Below are 17,050 nucleotides of genomic sequence, written 5' to 3'. Positions count from 1 at the left end.
AATTAGTGCTAAAAAACATAACTGAACGTTGGGAAGAAATAAACACCCGTATCGATCAAGAAATGTTCTTAAAAATCATCGATCTATGCATGAAAGCCAGCTATTTCCAGTACAACAAACAGTATTTCCTCCAAACCTTCGGAACCGCCATGGGTAGCCCCCTGTCACCCATTCTAGCTGACATAGTTCTTGAAAACATCCTGGATCAAGCTATGAAAAACCTCCACTTCAGTATACCAATTGTTAGAAAATATGTAGACGATTTGTTCCTCGTCATACCAGAAAATGAAAAAGAAAATGTACTGAATGAATTCAACCAACATGAAGAAAGGTTGCAATTCACCATGGAGGTTGAACAAAATAACCGGTTACCTTATTTAGATATGATGGTGATACGCAACAACGACCAAACACTAAGTACGGACTGGTACCAAAAATCCATATCCTCCGGAAGAATGCTCCACTATAACTCCTGCCATCAGCTCAAACACAAAATAAATGTAGCCAACAACTTCATATGTCGAGTCAGTCGTTTATCACGGTCTAGAAATCAAAGCGAGATTAAAAAGACAATTCAAGAGCAACTAAAAATGAATGGCTATCCAATAACGCTGATAAACAGACTAATCAACACCTACAACAACAAACCAGTCATGAATTCAGCATCAGCTACGGATCCAAGTCCAACCCAGCCAGCCACCATGCAGAATAAACCGTCACCGCCAGAAACACCGCTTGACACCGCAACCCTATACCCATCAGCATATGCACAAACTCCGTCCACAGAACCGCAAATTCTTAAAATCCAACCACCCACTGGAAACCATCAAAGCCAGCCATCACTGCCAGCCGTCCCATCAGTCCATTCACCACCTGAAAGTCAACCAGCAGCATCGGATAATCCACCAAAAACACCAGAGCAAGGAAACAAACTACCAACTAGAGATCGATCACCACAAGGAACCACTAGCGCCGACCAGACAAATATGCCGAAAACAAATCACGACACACTAGAAGCAACATCCACCGCAACAAAAATTTACAGATCCATTCCATACGTGCCAAAACTCACTAACCAAATAACAAAAATCCTTACGAAAGATCATCCTACACTAGTAATAGCTAGCAGGCAATACAGGACAATAAAACACTTCCACAGCAACGTGAAGGATCCGGTAGACAAATTAGACAAAACCAATGTCGTTTACAAAATCCCCTGCAACAACTGTGATAGTTGCTACATTGGGATGACGAAAAACAAGCTAAAAACTAGAATTTCTGGCCATCAGTCGAATGTAAACAAATTGGAAGCTACACTAATGAGTCACACAAATACCAGTTCCGAAATCAGGTCACTAGGAGAAAAGACAGCCCTATTAGAACATTGCATCACACACAACCACAGATTCAATCTAAGCCAAACGTCCATAGTAGATCACAGCTACCGATCACACACAGTACCATTTCTAGAAATGTGTCACATCACGAATACACCAAACACCGTAAACAAGCGTGTAGATGTAGAAGGTCTAAACACCACCTACGCAGCAATCTTGCATACACTAAAGAATAAACACAGTAATAGATCGGTAAGGCCCAACAGCTAAACTGAAATATTTCAAACAATAGAAACCTTTTGTAAAGAAGCGTTTAGTGCTCCGCAGTACAGGTCAAAGCAAGAAAAATTATTTGAATTTTTAAATATTCCAATTCCAGCTCATGTACCAACTACTACCCTCCATGACCGTAATATGTACAAACCAAAAAACAGAACAAAAGACTAAATGATATGTAAGCAAAGTGAAATTTATGTAAGCAACTTAAAAATAACTTTAAAAATGTATTTTACCACAGTACCCCTTGAAAAAGACACCAACAAAGTGTCGAAACGTCGGGAAAACATCAAACTTCAGTCTTGATAAATTTCTCCGAAGACTGCCCTGCCGAATATTAACAGTTACAATTGAATCCAGTCGATAAAAAACACAACCTAACCCATATATTGTGAATATAATATATTTGCTGGTACTAATGTACCTTGGAACCAGTGAGACGCTGGACAAAAGGAGACTGCACAACCCCCTTATTGAGCGCGCGACGTATGTTCAAACTCCACCATCTGGTAAGTTAGGTTATTTATAGAAACAAATTGTGCCTCTTGCTCGATCTATTGTAATCGAACCAACGAATTGAGAATCCAAATCCGAATCGTCCCGTGAGTAAAACGAGTTAGATTGAAAGCTATTCAATCTGATCAGAACGTCTATGCTGAATTCTTATCAAATTATATGCTTTGACACGTACTGATTGGAGTTCAAAACATCACAGAATTCAGTTTGATCACAGATCTCCTAATTCCTAGACAAGTAGTGGCCCATTACAGACAAGTGGTGTGCCCATTACATTCAAGGTGAATTATATTGAACAGATATTGCATAACTATTTACGAATTATCGTTAATTCTACTAAAATGCATGCAATACTGCATGTCAAGCACGACAGTTGCGTGTCTTAACCATTTATTACAATATCTGGCGTTCCGCAAGGGAGCAACTTGGGACCACTTTTGTTCGTCATCTTCTTCAACGATGTTACATCCTCGCTTGGTCAAAGATGCAAATAAATTAGTTTGCCGCCGATGATCTACGTAGTGATACACTGTATCGTGAACTGCTTCCATTTGCAAATGTTATGGAAATTATTTGGTGCAAGCAGTACAAAATCGTTATCAGTATCGCAATATGCAACTTTATGACCTTTCATCGTTCTTTGATTATCATATCTACGGTTCTATTCTCAACCGAGTGGATCATGTAACGAATCTAGATATTCTACTGAATCCTAAGCTTACCTTCCATGTGCACTACATGTCGACTATTTCCAAGACAACCCGACAACTTGGCTTCATCTCCAAAATTGTCAAGAACTTTATGGATTAGCATTATCTGAAGGGGTTATATTGTTCCCTCGTAAGACCAATCCTTGAAAACGCTTCCGCAATATGGACGCCGAACTATGTAACATGGAACTAAAAAGGCTCGAAAGTGTCCAAAAAAGATTCATACGGCTTGCTCTTAGAAATGTCCCGTGGCGCGACCCTTGGAATCTTCCAGCGTATCCAGATAGGTGTCAACATTTTACTCTTGAAACGCTCGCTAGGAGACGAAAGTTGTAGCAAACCGCTATCGTTGTTAAACTGCTCGCTGTTGACATCGATTGCCCACATCTTTTATCCATGCTTGATTTCCGGACATAGCCAGGATTTTATCGTACACGGTATGGATACAACCAGCTTAGCACTACAAAATTATGTGTTGTAATGGAGAGCTACAGTATTTTTGGAAAAGTTTATGAAAATCTTGTTGGCAAAGATGTTTACCAAAAATAGCATTTCTTTAAGTACCAAAGGAGTGCAAAAATCAAATATATAAGTTTTCAAAACTTTCAATTTTCAAAACTTTAAGTTTCAAAGGGCGTTAACAAAAATTTACAAATCGTAAAAGTAAACAATTTTGCAGTAGATTTCGAGCTTATGTTTTCAACAAAGCTCCAGTTATACATAGATTTAGTGAAAAAAATGACCACTTTCTGTACTCTTGCTGCTGCTTGCTGTAAAGCTGCTCTTAAATCTGCTAAATGTGGCAGCTGAAATATAAATGTGCATTCAAAACTGCTTTTGAATTTTTTTTGTCATTTATATTTGTGTGCAAAGTTTATGAGTTCTGTCAAAACTACACTCAACGCTTCTTCTGTGTTATCAGACTATTCCTTGGTAGATCCAACATAAACCTAGGTTAAAGTGGCATGTGTATAACTACACTTCTCTTTCGCTGAGACCATTATCGTATATTTTTATTTCGAGCGCCAGTTCTGTTGATCGTCGACAGTAAAAGAAAAATAGCCTATCCTACCAAGCTTACGCTTGGCCAGCGCTTTATTATTGACTGACTGGCTGAACGAACGTAGTGCTTCCCCTGGGGCTAAAGCCTACTGCACGCTCCCAGTGGAATTCATCGTACACCTGACTGAAACGTAAAATAGAAGGATAACCACCACGTATCCACAAGAACGGTGTCGGAAAAGCTAGAGCACAAAACAAATACGAGGCCATCAAGCGAAATTAAATGGAGCCAGCAACCAACCTGCAAAAATGCCGCACTATCAGTCTCTTTCAACGCTTCGATGCAGAACTGAATTAATCCGGTGGTTTGTTGTAGCTTGCCCGTACAGCTCGCTTGTTGATCCTGGTGAAAGACAGAAAAAAAGCAGAAAAAAAAGAAAAAGAGAAAAATTGACAGCGGCATTAGATTCAATAAAGGGAAAAGTGCTGATAGAATTACGACACAATGGTGCGCGATAGAGCGATGGTTATCACCTTCAATGTTCGAATTTTGGTATCTTTATCCTGCCGAATGGCCTCCAGAAGGACTTCCCGCCGCCTGTGGATTGCCTCTATCAGTGCCTCACATTGCGACGTCACTAGTCGCTCGAACTCGATGCAGGACTCCTGAAAAAAGATGGTAGACTGTTATTCGACTTGATTCTATTGAAGATTATTAGTTAGCAGAAGTTATTGAGCTGAATATTTGAGTAAGTTGTCCTAAACAAGCTCACAACCATAAACAATATGTTGAAAATAGGAATAGTTATTCCCACAATGAAAAAAATTAGTCGCCGTTTAGCTATAAGGTCGTTAGGTATCTCTCACTCTATTTCTCTCTTTAGTCTCTATAGTTAAGTACCTAATTCGTTTCGTTCTACAGTTAAGTAAAGTTCGTTGGTCTAGTCGCTCTATATTCGAGAATCAGTCTGCTTCGTGGATACTTACCGTCACCTTATCGCTCATTCCTTTCAGTCTTTGGATGAATTCTGTCGTTGATCGGGCTTTTTCCGAGAGTTGCTGAAGATTGTGTGACAGTTCAGTCTGAAAATAATCAAAAAAGAAAAAAAAACAATTAGTACATCTGAAAGTGACACTAAACTTGAAGTATTATTGTAGTATAAACAAAATGTTTGTTACACCTTAAAACATGTAACGTCACAATATAGAGTTACCTTCAATAAAAAATATAGGTACGTGAATAGTATCGACAAAATACCTATTACTAAATAATTAATGTTTTTTGACAATACAGTAGGCCGTATTAATAAAACAGTTTACTTTGCTTTTTCCGTTATATTGTATGGGAGCATTTGCTCTAACTCTTTTATTCACTATAGGTACTAATACTACAGTAATATAAAATAATTTTAACTACAATGTCATATTTTCAACAAAAATTAATGGCTTGATCCAAGTAGCTTGTGTCATTTCGGTCGTCAAATTACTCGCACAATCTGGTACTTTTGCAAAATGTTTTATAACACATCCCAAAACCATCAGATTAAAATTTATTATTCATCACTTATCAGATGTTCCATTCCCACAAATAGGCCCATGTGGACGGAACGGAAATACGCCACTTTTTGGCAACGATCGATAAAACAATCCCCGGCGGGAACACTAACCTACTTTTTGACGCATTAATTTATTCATTGCAACCAGCGAGCTTCAAACTATCTCGGACAAGCCACACAATTTTACAGCCAAACGCTCCATCAGGGACAATCTTGGGGACATCAGTGTAGGACAAGCAGCCGCAAACTTTTACTAATTCGTGACAAGAATTTGAAGTTTCGCCTCGTAATGCGGTCTCCGATTCCCAGAGTCTCAGCGTATGCTAAGCATGCCTGTGATCCTGCACAGCCCGTCTGTGTCCTACATAGAAAGCGCACTGGACCGGAACTTATGTTGCAAAGTTTAACCGTCCGCCGAACGAGTCTGCTGACGAAGGATGTTTATTTCCTCGTCATTGCTATAACAATTTAAAGCTTAGTCATCCATTACTTCGTGCTTTTAGTTTAATGTAATGGATTTAAAGCTCTGAAAATGAAGCGACGTGTACCTAACCTTCGTATACTAAATAGTCATTTCCGGCTGGCCTACAATATCATTCGCATTCCCATACCCATCCGGAAAATAGATGAAATATTTTCATAAATAATAGTAAACTCAGTCGAGCAATTTAATTTAGCTCACCATCACGGAATTGAAACATAATATACTACGGCAAATAACCGCAGAATTTCGGAATTTTCGGAATTCAGAATTGTATCTGGAAATGCTTCGCCTTACGAGCGCTAACCCAGCTACATATAGTGACTGTTGCGAAAGGGCGGTTATAAAATGCAGATCAATTGCACCATAAATCAGTCGGCAGGAATTTATTTGCACTTTCGCGCCGATAAATCGCACGGCCGGGCAATTACTTTAAATTACCGGATATGGTAGACTTTGGCGTAGAAGTGTGTACGTGTGTGATGTGCTTACCGGTGTGCGGCAGCTGGTGATAAGTGCCCACACCTAAGCGAATACACGCCTGCAGCCAGCGGCAGCGCCCGTCGTCTAAACCGTGCGAGGATTTATAGCTTGCTGTTATCAAATGCCGTGGCGAAGTGCACCAGCATACCATTAGGCAGTCATTCTTTGATTTTCCTCGCCGTAGGCAAAGCTACAACAGAAACTAAAATGTTTGGGGGGAAACCTCTACAGCGAGTGTAGCAAACCTGCAAAATGCAATTAAAAAATGTTTCCCTAGTTTGATTTATTTAATGATTGATATAAATAGATACTAAATAGTAGCTGCTAAATAATCACGAAATTCTAGCACGTACACGCTTAATGCTTTTGCAACATAACTATGATTATTGCCGGTTGAAACTAACTTCAACCGCTATACTGAATCGAACGCTGCTTTGACATTAAAATACCGTATGCATTAAGAAAATGGGCTATTCACAGATGGTGATGAAAAAAAACGGCAAACGATAATTCAATGGAACCAATGTTTCTTAAATCCTCCGTTTATTAAGCCTACTACAAAACTGCTTCGTCACCCGGCCTAGAAGCCTAGAGCTAGAAAATATGGTTGTCGGCGAGTTCTTTTACTTTTTCGTGGCCAGCTGCTTCTCCGTTTTAACCAACACTTCGTACAAAAAATTTCTATCGGTCGCTGCTGGGGGATTGAGGTGTGAACAAAAATTTCCTATTGGTTGGAAAGCTTGGCGGTCTTCAGTACAGCTTCAGCCGGTCCATGTCCTTCAGTAATAATGGGCCGAGGCCAGGTCTTCTGCTCCCTACAGGATGCTTCTTGACAATGGTGGCAACTACCGGCAGGCACTGCGTATTGTACATCTTCCCGTTTACCGCGATTCTTTCGTCACTTCGGGACATAAGAACAGCGGCTTGAACAGTCGCTACTACCAGATCTTCTGCCACAGAAGTTCTTCTTCAGGAACTTGGTATATATTTGACACCATCGCTTACCACCTTGATGGGAGCCGTAATGTTTTCGGTCCAATACCAGTCGTTACCGTCCATAATCGAGTAGATCTCGTCATCCATAATGATCATAACGTTGCTCTTCACCGGAAAAATGTTTTTCACCACCTTCAGCTGCTCCTTCTGAGTGACAGGGCCGATATCAACAGACGCTTCCGCATAAAAACGTCCATTTTGACCTGGTACTTCTTTACCGTTGGCCGGTTGCCACGACCTGCCGGCCCAAGGTACGGCACGATAAGGCCACCTTGCTGTCGGTCTTCCTCTTCAGTTCGATCGTGCAGCACGGTTAAGCGGCCGTAAGCAGGTTTCCTTTTTGACACTCTCACTTTTCTTCAGAAGGAAAGATGTTGTAAATGCCGGATTGGCTATATCCGGCGGACTCGATGTGCCTCACGATGTCCAAACACTTCGCTCCGGATTGAAGTGGGCAGTACAAATAAAACATCGATCGTAGTTGCATGACTGTTTTCGCCATGGCCACTGCAGAACAACTGATAACGCTGTCAATTTTTTTATGTACACAACAGAGTTGCTGCGATTGGCGATGCATATGTGTATTCACCACAAGTGGATAAGGAACCACACGAAAAGTCACTAAAATCAGTCCATATTTTTCAACGCCTTCGTTACGCTACCTATAAACAAATAGTGCGTCTGCACCAAGAAGTCTGTCGAGAATCTGTCACAATGTAAACAACTAGTGAAGCGTTCGTGTGAAAACCTCATTGGTGTCCGCTAACAAGAGTCTCTACTGTCTCCAGTCTATTGAACAACATGCGGAAGGAAATATTGTAGACTGAGTTGAAAAGGGCTATTTCTCGATAATTACTGTAGTCGAATTGATGACCTTATTAAAATACCAAGCTACCATCCTACTAGTTTAGCGGCATTTTCCTGATTTCGTTTATCGCTTTATAGAAGCTTCTGGTATCGTGCCAAGTAAAGTACTCCTCCGTGTCTGTGAAAATATGATTCCAGTGCTAACATATCTTGCGGCGGTGAAGTCTCTTTTCGGCAACACTAGGCTTTCCGTATGGGTAAAAGGATCTTTGCACTCGCCCCGTAATTGTCCTGTACTGATGATATCGTGACAGGTAGGGTTGTAGTTACTGTTCAACAGAAGATCCCATGGTGGTCATCTACCTCGCTTATGATAACTTCTATCCCTACATACTTGTGGTGTCAGATACGATTCGAGCATCCTCAGCAGAGATCGGGTAACCAAAGTCGTATACCGACAGCAGAGGGGTATTTCGTTGAATATTATTGGAATAGCCACGCTAGTCCTGGACGTCTGTTTCCAGGTTAGGAAAGGCTTACGATGGCATTGGGTATCGTTTCCTACCAATTGCAAAGTGCTACTTCATGTACTGGCTGATTTATGCAGGCTTTGGAGGTGCTCTAAAAATAATTTCATTTCACAATGTATTCAATATATTGAAAAGCGCAGCAGAAGAAGTAATTTGATCTCCCTCTGCCGCATTTTACCATCTCGGAAAAGCGGAGAGATGTTTGTCTTTTGCAATGCTTTGCTGCTTTACTCTGTCGCCCAGTGAGCTTCAATTTTATTTCATCTTTCATTTTCTGCCAGAGCCCTAAAGAATATATGCCCCAAAAGTCACGAGGCAAATCGTTTCAGTCCGTACAATTGCCTGTCCGATATTTTCTCTGAAGTACGGAGCAAATCTCCAGTATGTGAAAAAAGATTAAACCTGCTTGTAGCTGTGCTTCTTCTGCGTACGATGAGTGTTGATATTAGTTAAAGCAGTATTTGGCATCCTCAGCTTTGTGCGGTATTATTGCGACCAGTAATTAACCGAGATGTCACCCGGGAGTTTGCTGTAATACCTGGGGTGCCTCAAAGCAGTGATCTGAGATCATAAATTTTCAGATTCATAAACATCATAAACATTGTCTGCCAAAGTCTTTATTCTGAATAGTCTCGATGATCTCAGAATTTTTAGTACTATCACAACGTCTCTCGGTCGCGATACTTTACAATGTGACATGAATTTTCATTTGGCTTGTGCCTTACAAACGCTTTCACCTCTTTCCATAACCCGCAACAGAAAAGATTGTGCATGAATGTACTATAAGATTTGTCTAACACTCAAGGGTGGTTCGATCACTTTGTCTGAATTTTGATTCATTTGAGAGTACCGCCACAGCCGAGCAAAATTTGACAAAGTGATATATGAGACATTTATAAAACTAGTTATTATGTACAATTTTGCTGAATAGTTTTGCTGTATCTTTTGTAGTTACATCGCTCCATTGCTAGTAACTTTTTAGCGACTAACGGGTGGCAACTAAAATTTTGGAATTTTTTTCTCAAGCTGTAAAAAAAGACAAAGATACATGAAGAAGATCTGATTTACCGAAATTAAAGATACGTTATCTATTATTGAAAAAAAATTAGTGTACATTTGAAAACGGTCCGTAATTGGCTGTTCGGCGAAGCTTTCGTTTGACGCCGAAACAGGAGCGTTGTACGGCCGTCATGTCAACTTTGCGAATGCATCTTTTTATTTATTTACTAGCTGACCCGACAAACTTCGTATTGCCACAAATTAACCTGTGTTGTACATAAATCATGAATCTCGGATGATCTTTGTCACTATCTCGAGTTTTGCAAGCCCCCCAGTGGGCGGCGCTTCCGACGGCGGGTCACCGGCAACACTCGCGACCGGCTCGTCCTGAATGATCTAGTGTTACTATAGATAGTTTTTGTGGTCTTGTTATTGATTAATGTTTTATGGAAGAGTCTCGAATTTCTCGAGTTGGATTAGTTTTTGAGTTTCGCAAAAATTTCTGTTTTATTTGTATGAGACTCCATATCCCCCTACCACAGGGGTGAGAGGTCTCTAACTATCAAAATAAATTCAAGACTCAAAAATCTCCTACATGCTAAATTTGGTTCCATTTGCTTGATTAGTACTCAAATTATAAGGAAATTTGTATTTCATTTGTATGGGAGCCCACCCTCTTAAAAGGGAAAGGGGTCGTAATACACCACAGAAAAAAAATTCTGCCATCTAAAACTCTCACATGCCAAATATGGTTCCATTTGCTTGATTAGTTCTCGAATTATGAGGAAATTTGTATTTCATTTGTGTAGAAGCCCCCCCTCTTGAAGTGTGGAAGGATCCTAATTCACCGCAGAAAATATTTTTGCCTCCAAAAACCTCCACATGCCGAATTTGATTCTATTTGCTTGATTAGTTCTCGAGTTATGGGGAAATTTGTATTTCATTTGTATTGGAGCCCCCCCTCCTAATGTGGGAAGAGGTCCTAATTAATCACAGAAAAAATTCTTGCCTCCAAAAACACCTACACGCCAAATTTGGTTCCATTTGCTGGATTAGTTCTCGAGTTATGAGGAAATTTGTATTTCGTTTGTATAGGAACCCCCGTCCTAAAGTGGGGAGGGGTCCCAATTCATCATTGAAAAAAAAATTGTCTCCAAAAACACACATATGCCAAATTTGGTTCAATTCGCTTGATTAGTTCTCGAGTTATGAGGAAATTTGTATTTCATTTGTACAGGAGCCCCTCCTCTTAAAGTGGGGAGGGGTCCTAATTCACCATAGAAAATTTTCTTGCTCTCGAAAACCTTCACATGCCAAATTTGGTTGCATTTGCTTGATTAGTTCTCGAGTTATGAGGAAATTTGTATGGAAGCCCCCCCCTCTTAAAGGGGAGAGGAGTTACAATTCCCCTTATAAAGAGGGAGGGGTCTCAATTTACCATAGAATAAATTCTTGTCACCAAAAACACCCACATGCCAAATTTGGTTCTATTTGCTTGATTAGTTCTCGAGTTAGGAGGAAATTTGTATTTCATTTGTATAGGAGCCCCCCCTCCTAAAGTGGGGATAGGTTCTTATTCATCATAGAAAAAATTCTTGCCTCCAAAAACACCTACATGCCAAATTTGGTTCCATTTGCTGGATTAGCTCTCGAGTTATAAGGAAATTTGTATTTCGTTTGTATAGGAGCCCCCCCCCCCCCACTTTAAGCGGGGAGGGGTCCCAATTCATCATAGAAAAAAATTTTGTCTCCAAAAACACACACATGCCAAATTTGGTTCCATTTGCTTGATTAGTTCTCGAGTTATGAGGAAATTTGTATGGAAACCCCCCCTCTTAAAGGAGAGAGGAGTTATAATTCCCCTTATAAAGAGGGGAGGGGTCTCAAATTACCCTAGAATAAATTCTTGTCACCGAAAACACCCACATGCCAAATTTGGTTCTATTTGCTTGATTAGTTCTCGAGTTATGCAGAAATTTGTGTTTCATTTGTATGGGAGCCCCCCCTCTTAGTGGGGGGAGGGGTCTCTAACCATCACTAAAACCTTTCCTGGCCCCAAAAACCTCTACATGCAAATTTTCACGCCGATTGGTTCAGTAGTTTTTGATTCTATAAGGAACACAGGACAGACAGACAGACAAACAGACAGACAGACAGACAGACAGACAGAAATCCTTCTTTATAGGTATAGATTTATTATTTACTAGCTGACCCGACAAACTTCGTATTGCCACAAATTAACCTGTGTTGTACATAAATCATGAATCTCGGATGATCTTTGTCACTTCTCGAGTTTTGCAAGCCCCCAGTGGGCAGCGCTTCCGACGGCGGGTCACCGGCAACACTCGCGACCGGCTCGTCCTGAATGATCTAGTGTTACTATAGATAGTTTTTGTGGTCTTGTTATTGATTAATGTTTTATGGAAGAGTCTCGAATTTCTCGAGTTGGATTAGTTTTTGAGTTTCGCAAAAATTTCTGTTTTATTTGTATGAGACTCCATATCCCCCTACCACAGGGGTGAGAGGTCTCTAACTATCAAAATAAATTCAAGACTCAAAAATCTCCTACATGCTAAATTTGGTTCCATTTGCTTGATTAGTACTCAAATTATAAGGAAATTTGTATTTCATTTGTATGGGAGCCCACCCTCTTAAAAAGGAAAGGAGTCGTAATACACCACAGAAAAAAAATTCTGCCATCTAAAACTCTCACATGCCAAATTTGGTTCCATTTGCTTGATTAGTTCTAAAGTTATGAGCAAATTTGTATTTCGTTTGAATGGGAGCCCCCCCCCCCTCCTAAAAAGGTAAGAAGTCCTAATTCATCATGGGAAAAATGGTTGCCTCCAAAAACACCCACATGCCAAATATGGTTCCATTTGCTTGATTAGTTCTCGAATTATGAGGAAATTTGTATTTCATTTGTATAGAAGCCCCCCCTCTTGAAGTGTGGAAGGATCCTAATTCACCGTAGAAAATATTTTTGCCTCCAAAAACCTCCACATGCCGAATTTGGTTCTATTTGCTTGATTAGTTCTCGAGTTATGGGGAAATTTGTATTTCATTTGTATTGGAGCACCCCCTCCTAATGTGGGAAGAGGTCCTAATTCATCACAGAAAAAATTCTTGCCTCCAAAAACACCTACACGCCAAATTTGGTTCCATTTGCTGGATTAGTTCTCGAGTTATGAGGAAATTTGTATTTTGTTTGTATAGGACCCCCCCTCCTAAAGTGGGGAGGGGTCCCAATTCATCATTGAAAAAAAAAATTGTCTCCAAAAACACACACATGCCAAATTTGGTTCAATTCGCTTGATTAGTTCTCGAGTTATGAGGAAATTTTTATTTCATTTGTACAGGAGCCCCTCCTCTTAAAGTGGGGAGGGGTCCTAATTCACCATAGAAAATTTTCTTGCTCTCGAAAACCTTCACATGCCAAATTTGGTTGCATTTGCTTGATTAGTTCTCGAGTTATGAGGAAATTTGTATAGAAGTCCCCCCTCTTAAAGGGGAGAGGAGTTATAATTCCTCTTATAAAGAGGGGAGGGGTCTCAATTCACCATAGAATAAATTCTTGTCACCAAAAAAAACACCCACATGCCAAATGTTGTTCTATTTGCTTGATTAGTTCTCGAGTTAGGAGGAAATTTGTATTTCATTTGTACAGGAGCCCCCCCTCTTAGAGCGGGGAGGGGTCCTAATTCACCGTAGAAAATTTTCTTGCCCTCGAAAACTTTCACATGCCAAATTTGGTTCCATTTGCTTGATTAGTTCTCGAGTTATGAGGAAATTTGTATGGAAGCCCCCCCTCTTAAAGGGGAGAGGAGTTACAATTCCCCTTATAAAGAGGGAGGGGTCTCAATTTACCATAGAATAAATTCTTGTCACCAAAAACACCCACATGCCAAATTTGGTTCTATTTGCTTGATTAGTTCTCGAGTTATGAGGAAATTTGTATTTCATTTGTATAGGAGCCCCCCCTCCTAAAGTGGGGAGAGGTTCTTATTCATCATAGAAAACATTCTTGCCTCCAAAAACACCTACATGCCAAATTTGGTTCCATTTGCTGGATTAGCTCTCGAGTTATAAGGAAATTTGTATTTCGTTTGTATAGGAGCCCCCCCCCTCTTAAAGTGGGGAGGGGTCCCAATTCATCACAGAAAAAAATTTTGTCTTCAAAAACACACACATGCCAAATTTGGTTCCATTTGCTTGATTAGTTCTCGAGTTATGAGGAAATTGGTATTTCATTTGTACAGGAGCCCCCCCTCTTAAAGTGAGGAGGGGTCCTAATTCAACATAGAAAATTTTCTTGCCCTCGAAAACCTTCACATGCCAAATTTGGTTCCATTTGCTTAATTAGTTCTCGAGTTATGAGGAAATTTGTATGGAAACCCCCCCTCTTAAAGGGGAGAGGAGTTATAATTCCCCTTATAAAGAAGGAAGGGTCTCAAATTACCCTAGAATAAATTCTTGTCACCGAAAACAGCCACATGCCAAATTTGGTTCTATTTGCTTGATTAGTTCTCGAGTTATGCAGAAATTTGTGTTTCATTTGTATGGGAGCCCCCCCTCTTAGTGGGGGGAGGGGTCTCTAACCATCACTAAAACCTTTCCTGGCCCCAAAAACCTCTACATGCAAATTTTCACGCCGATTGGTTCAGTAGTTTTTGATTCTATAAGGAACACAGAACAGACAGACAGACAGACAGACAGACAGACAGACAGACAGAAATCCTTCTTTATAGGTATAGATTATTACAATAATTTATCTGAACAATGTTCTTAATAAATGGATTAGCGTCAAATTCATATAATACTAGATCTCTTAAGTTTCGTCACAAATTGCTGTGAAGTTTCATTAAAATCGAAAATTTCGTCAGTCAATTCAAAAGTCCTAATGCAGGCCGTAATGGGTTCTTGATAACCAAACAACGTACGATGATAATTGGTTTGTAACAGGCCAGTAGAGCGAAGGGCACGTTGTGAAGCACGGAAATTTATGCGAGACAAAAGCGTCGGCGAGTCAATGTCACCATTCATCAGTTTCGCAATAAAAATAGCCTGATGCAGTTTCCGACGGCGCTCGAGCGTATCGATACCCAGTAGGCGGCAACGGTCTGGATACGGTGGTAGATTAACAGGATCGCGCCAAGGAAGCTTTTGGTTCTACCAATCAACTTTTTGCAATTCGTGGTTCTCCAGTTAATTTTGTACACCAAGGAACTCAAAATCCTGAAGAAATATTCGATTGGGCGCACTGAGACAGATTTTTCGGGTCGTGGTTTTGGATAAAAATGGGATCGAATGGATATTCCGGAACGATTGTGTTTTTTTGGCGTAACGCGTTGATGCTCTATCCGGCCAAACACGTATTGTCCATCTGCATGATGTTTTTGTAGAAACGGGATAAAAATTTTCTCCAAACATTCGTCTGGTGCATCTTAATTGATAGTTAAACCAGAGGACTTGTTGTTGAAGAAACGAGAAAAAGAACGATGTCCTTCTGCATCCATAATTTTGGCTGGTATTCCTCTACCTTGCTTGCGAATAGTTGTTGAGCATCTTAGGACATGGTAAACAGTCGAAGCCGCGACATATTTGCTTTTTAAATGTTGTACCGTATACTTTTTGCCGAGATTTCTGTTGCAATTCGTAGAAGTGTACAACGCGCTCCCGAAATGCTTCTTGTTTCGACGCCATTTTTAGCAAAACTAGGCAAGCATAAACAAAACAAAAATTATTAACAAAAAGAGAAGAGAGAGAGCTAACACATACATACTCTCATTTCTCTCTGAGCTCGTTTGTTGTTGAGCATAAGGGCCGCGAAAAAATTCCCAAATTTTAGTTGCCACCCGTTAAATGAACGTTCATTTAGTTACTAAAGAGGTACTAGCATTGTAGAACCGTAACTAAAAAAGATACAGCAAAACTGGTTGTAGCGTTGAATACAGCGTACTGGTTGTAGATAATAACTAGTTCTACAAATGTCCAATACATCACTTTAACAAATTTTGCTCGGCTGAGACGGTACTGTCAAATGAATCAAAAATGAGTCAAAGTGATCGAACCATCCTTGCTAACACTTGTTGTAAATAGTATAGTTAGTGAATGAATTCATCTCGATTGACTAATTATAGATCGAAACGTGTGACGTTATCTCCGGTTGAAAATCATCCATCTAACGAACGAAACTAAGTCTAAATTCCTTTTAGTCCTGTAAACCTCGACAAAAAAGACAACCGAAGTTTCATTTCCTCAGAAAAACATTAAAGAAAAAACAAACATATACACCAGCATAGAAAAAGCAAAATTTGCATTTCACTTTGCTTCTATCCATCAACAATACACTCCTGTCTAGCTATCCATTCTGAGCGACGCAATTGCACGCTCCATAAATTGTCAATCTTCCTCTAACTTTTGCCATGCAGTGCCATTGTTGGAAAAACTGATGTCATGACTTCCGACATTGATGTGCACCTCGCATGGATTGTACTGTATTACAGTCGTTAAAATATATTTAGGCAAAAAAAGAACATTGCTATCAATCGGTGACAGATTAGCTCCAGCATTTGCCTCTCGAATATCGTCGAAATCTAGAGGAAATTCAATTTGCATACATTTATTTCCAATTTCGATGCACTCAGCCATCCGCCTTTTTGGGAGCAGATTTGTCAAAAAATTGAATTCAAATCGTACAAAACGGGATGCTCTATATACTCTTCCCTGGCAGAATCAGGAAACATAGCCCCAGATAGTGTTGTCGACAGACGGATGGGCTTCTGATTGCGACTTATGACCGAACGCATATACTGCATTTATGAGCGATTTTGCGGCGTCGCGCACTGAACCATGGTCAATTGCACATAAATGCGACGGCAGCACAGCCCAGAATACGGCCGACGGAAGAAAAACGTATGAATAACTGCATGGATGGATGGATGATGGTTAATGAACTTCTTCTGTCAGGCTGGCGGCCGATGATGAAGCGCTGCCTGCAATAAACCGGGGGGCGTTTGCTCATGGTGAAATCATCAGCCGTCATAAATCAACCAATAGTGCACGACGAGATGGACCCCATCGAACAGCCTTGAACTTTGAGCGTTACAAATGTTGAAAAATTTGTCTTACACATCTCTCGCATTAGTTTATTAACGCCTATACACGACTGACAGGCAAAATTGAATTTACTCGGTCTATCCAGAACTAATCAATCACTGAAGCAGCGAAATTGAATTTAAAATATCCTCTGATTTGAGGTGAGAACATAAAACTCTACTGTTAAATAATTTGCTTTCTTCTGAAATTACATGTACAGTACATGATGTGCCTATCAGAAATGAAAACAATTTTTGGT

General features: G+C 40.1%; 1 protein-coding gene across 1 annotated transcript in view; it reads right to left on the bottom strand.

Annotated features, from left to right (window-relative positions):
• LOC128744264 (E3 ubiquitin-protein ligase TRIM9) overlaps window positions 1-17,050 on the bottom strand; it is a 178,745-nt gene that overhangs the window by 39,480 nt on the left and 122,215 nt on the right. The window contains exons 2-4 of the mRNA XM_053841121.1: window positions 4,829-4,924; window positions 4,376-4,507; window positions 4,143-4,244 (exon numbers count right to left, since the gene is read on the bottom strand). Coding sequence (XP_053697096.1) covers window positions 4,143-4,244; window positions 4,376-4,507; window positions 4,829-4,924 — 330 coding nt within the window. The remainder of the gene's footprint in view (window positions 1-4,142; window positions 4,245-4,375; window positions 4,508-4,828; window positions 4,925-17,050) is intronic.

Source organism: Sabethes cyaneus, chromosome 3, assembly GCF_943734655.1.
Source record: "Sabethes cyaneus chromosome 3, idSabCyanKW18_F2, whole genome shotgun sequence".
NCBI lineage: Eukaryota > Metazoa > Arthropoda > Insecta > Diptera > Culicidae > Sabethes > Sabethes cyaneus.
Note: the sequence above shows the minus strand (reverse complement) of the source record. Positions and strands in the feature narration are given on the sequence as shown.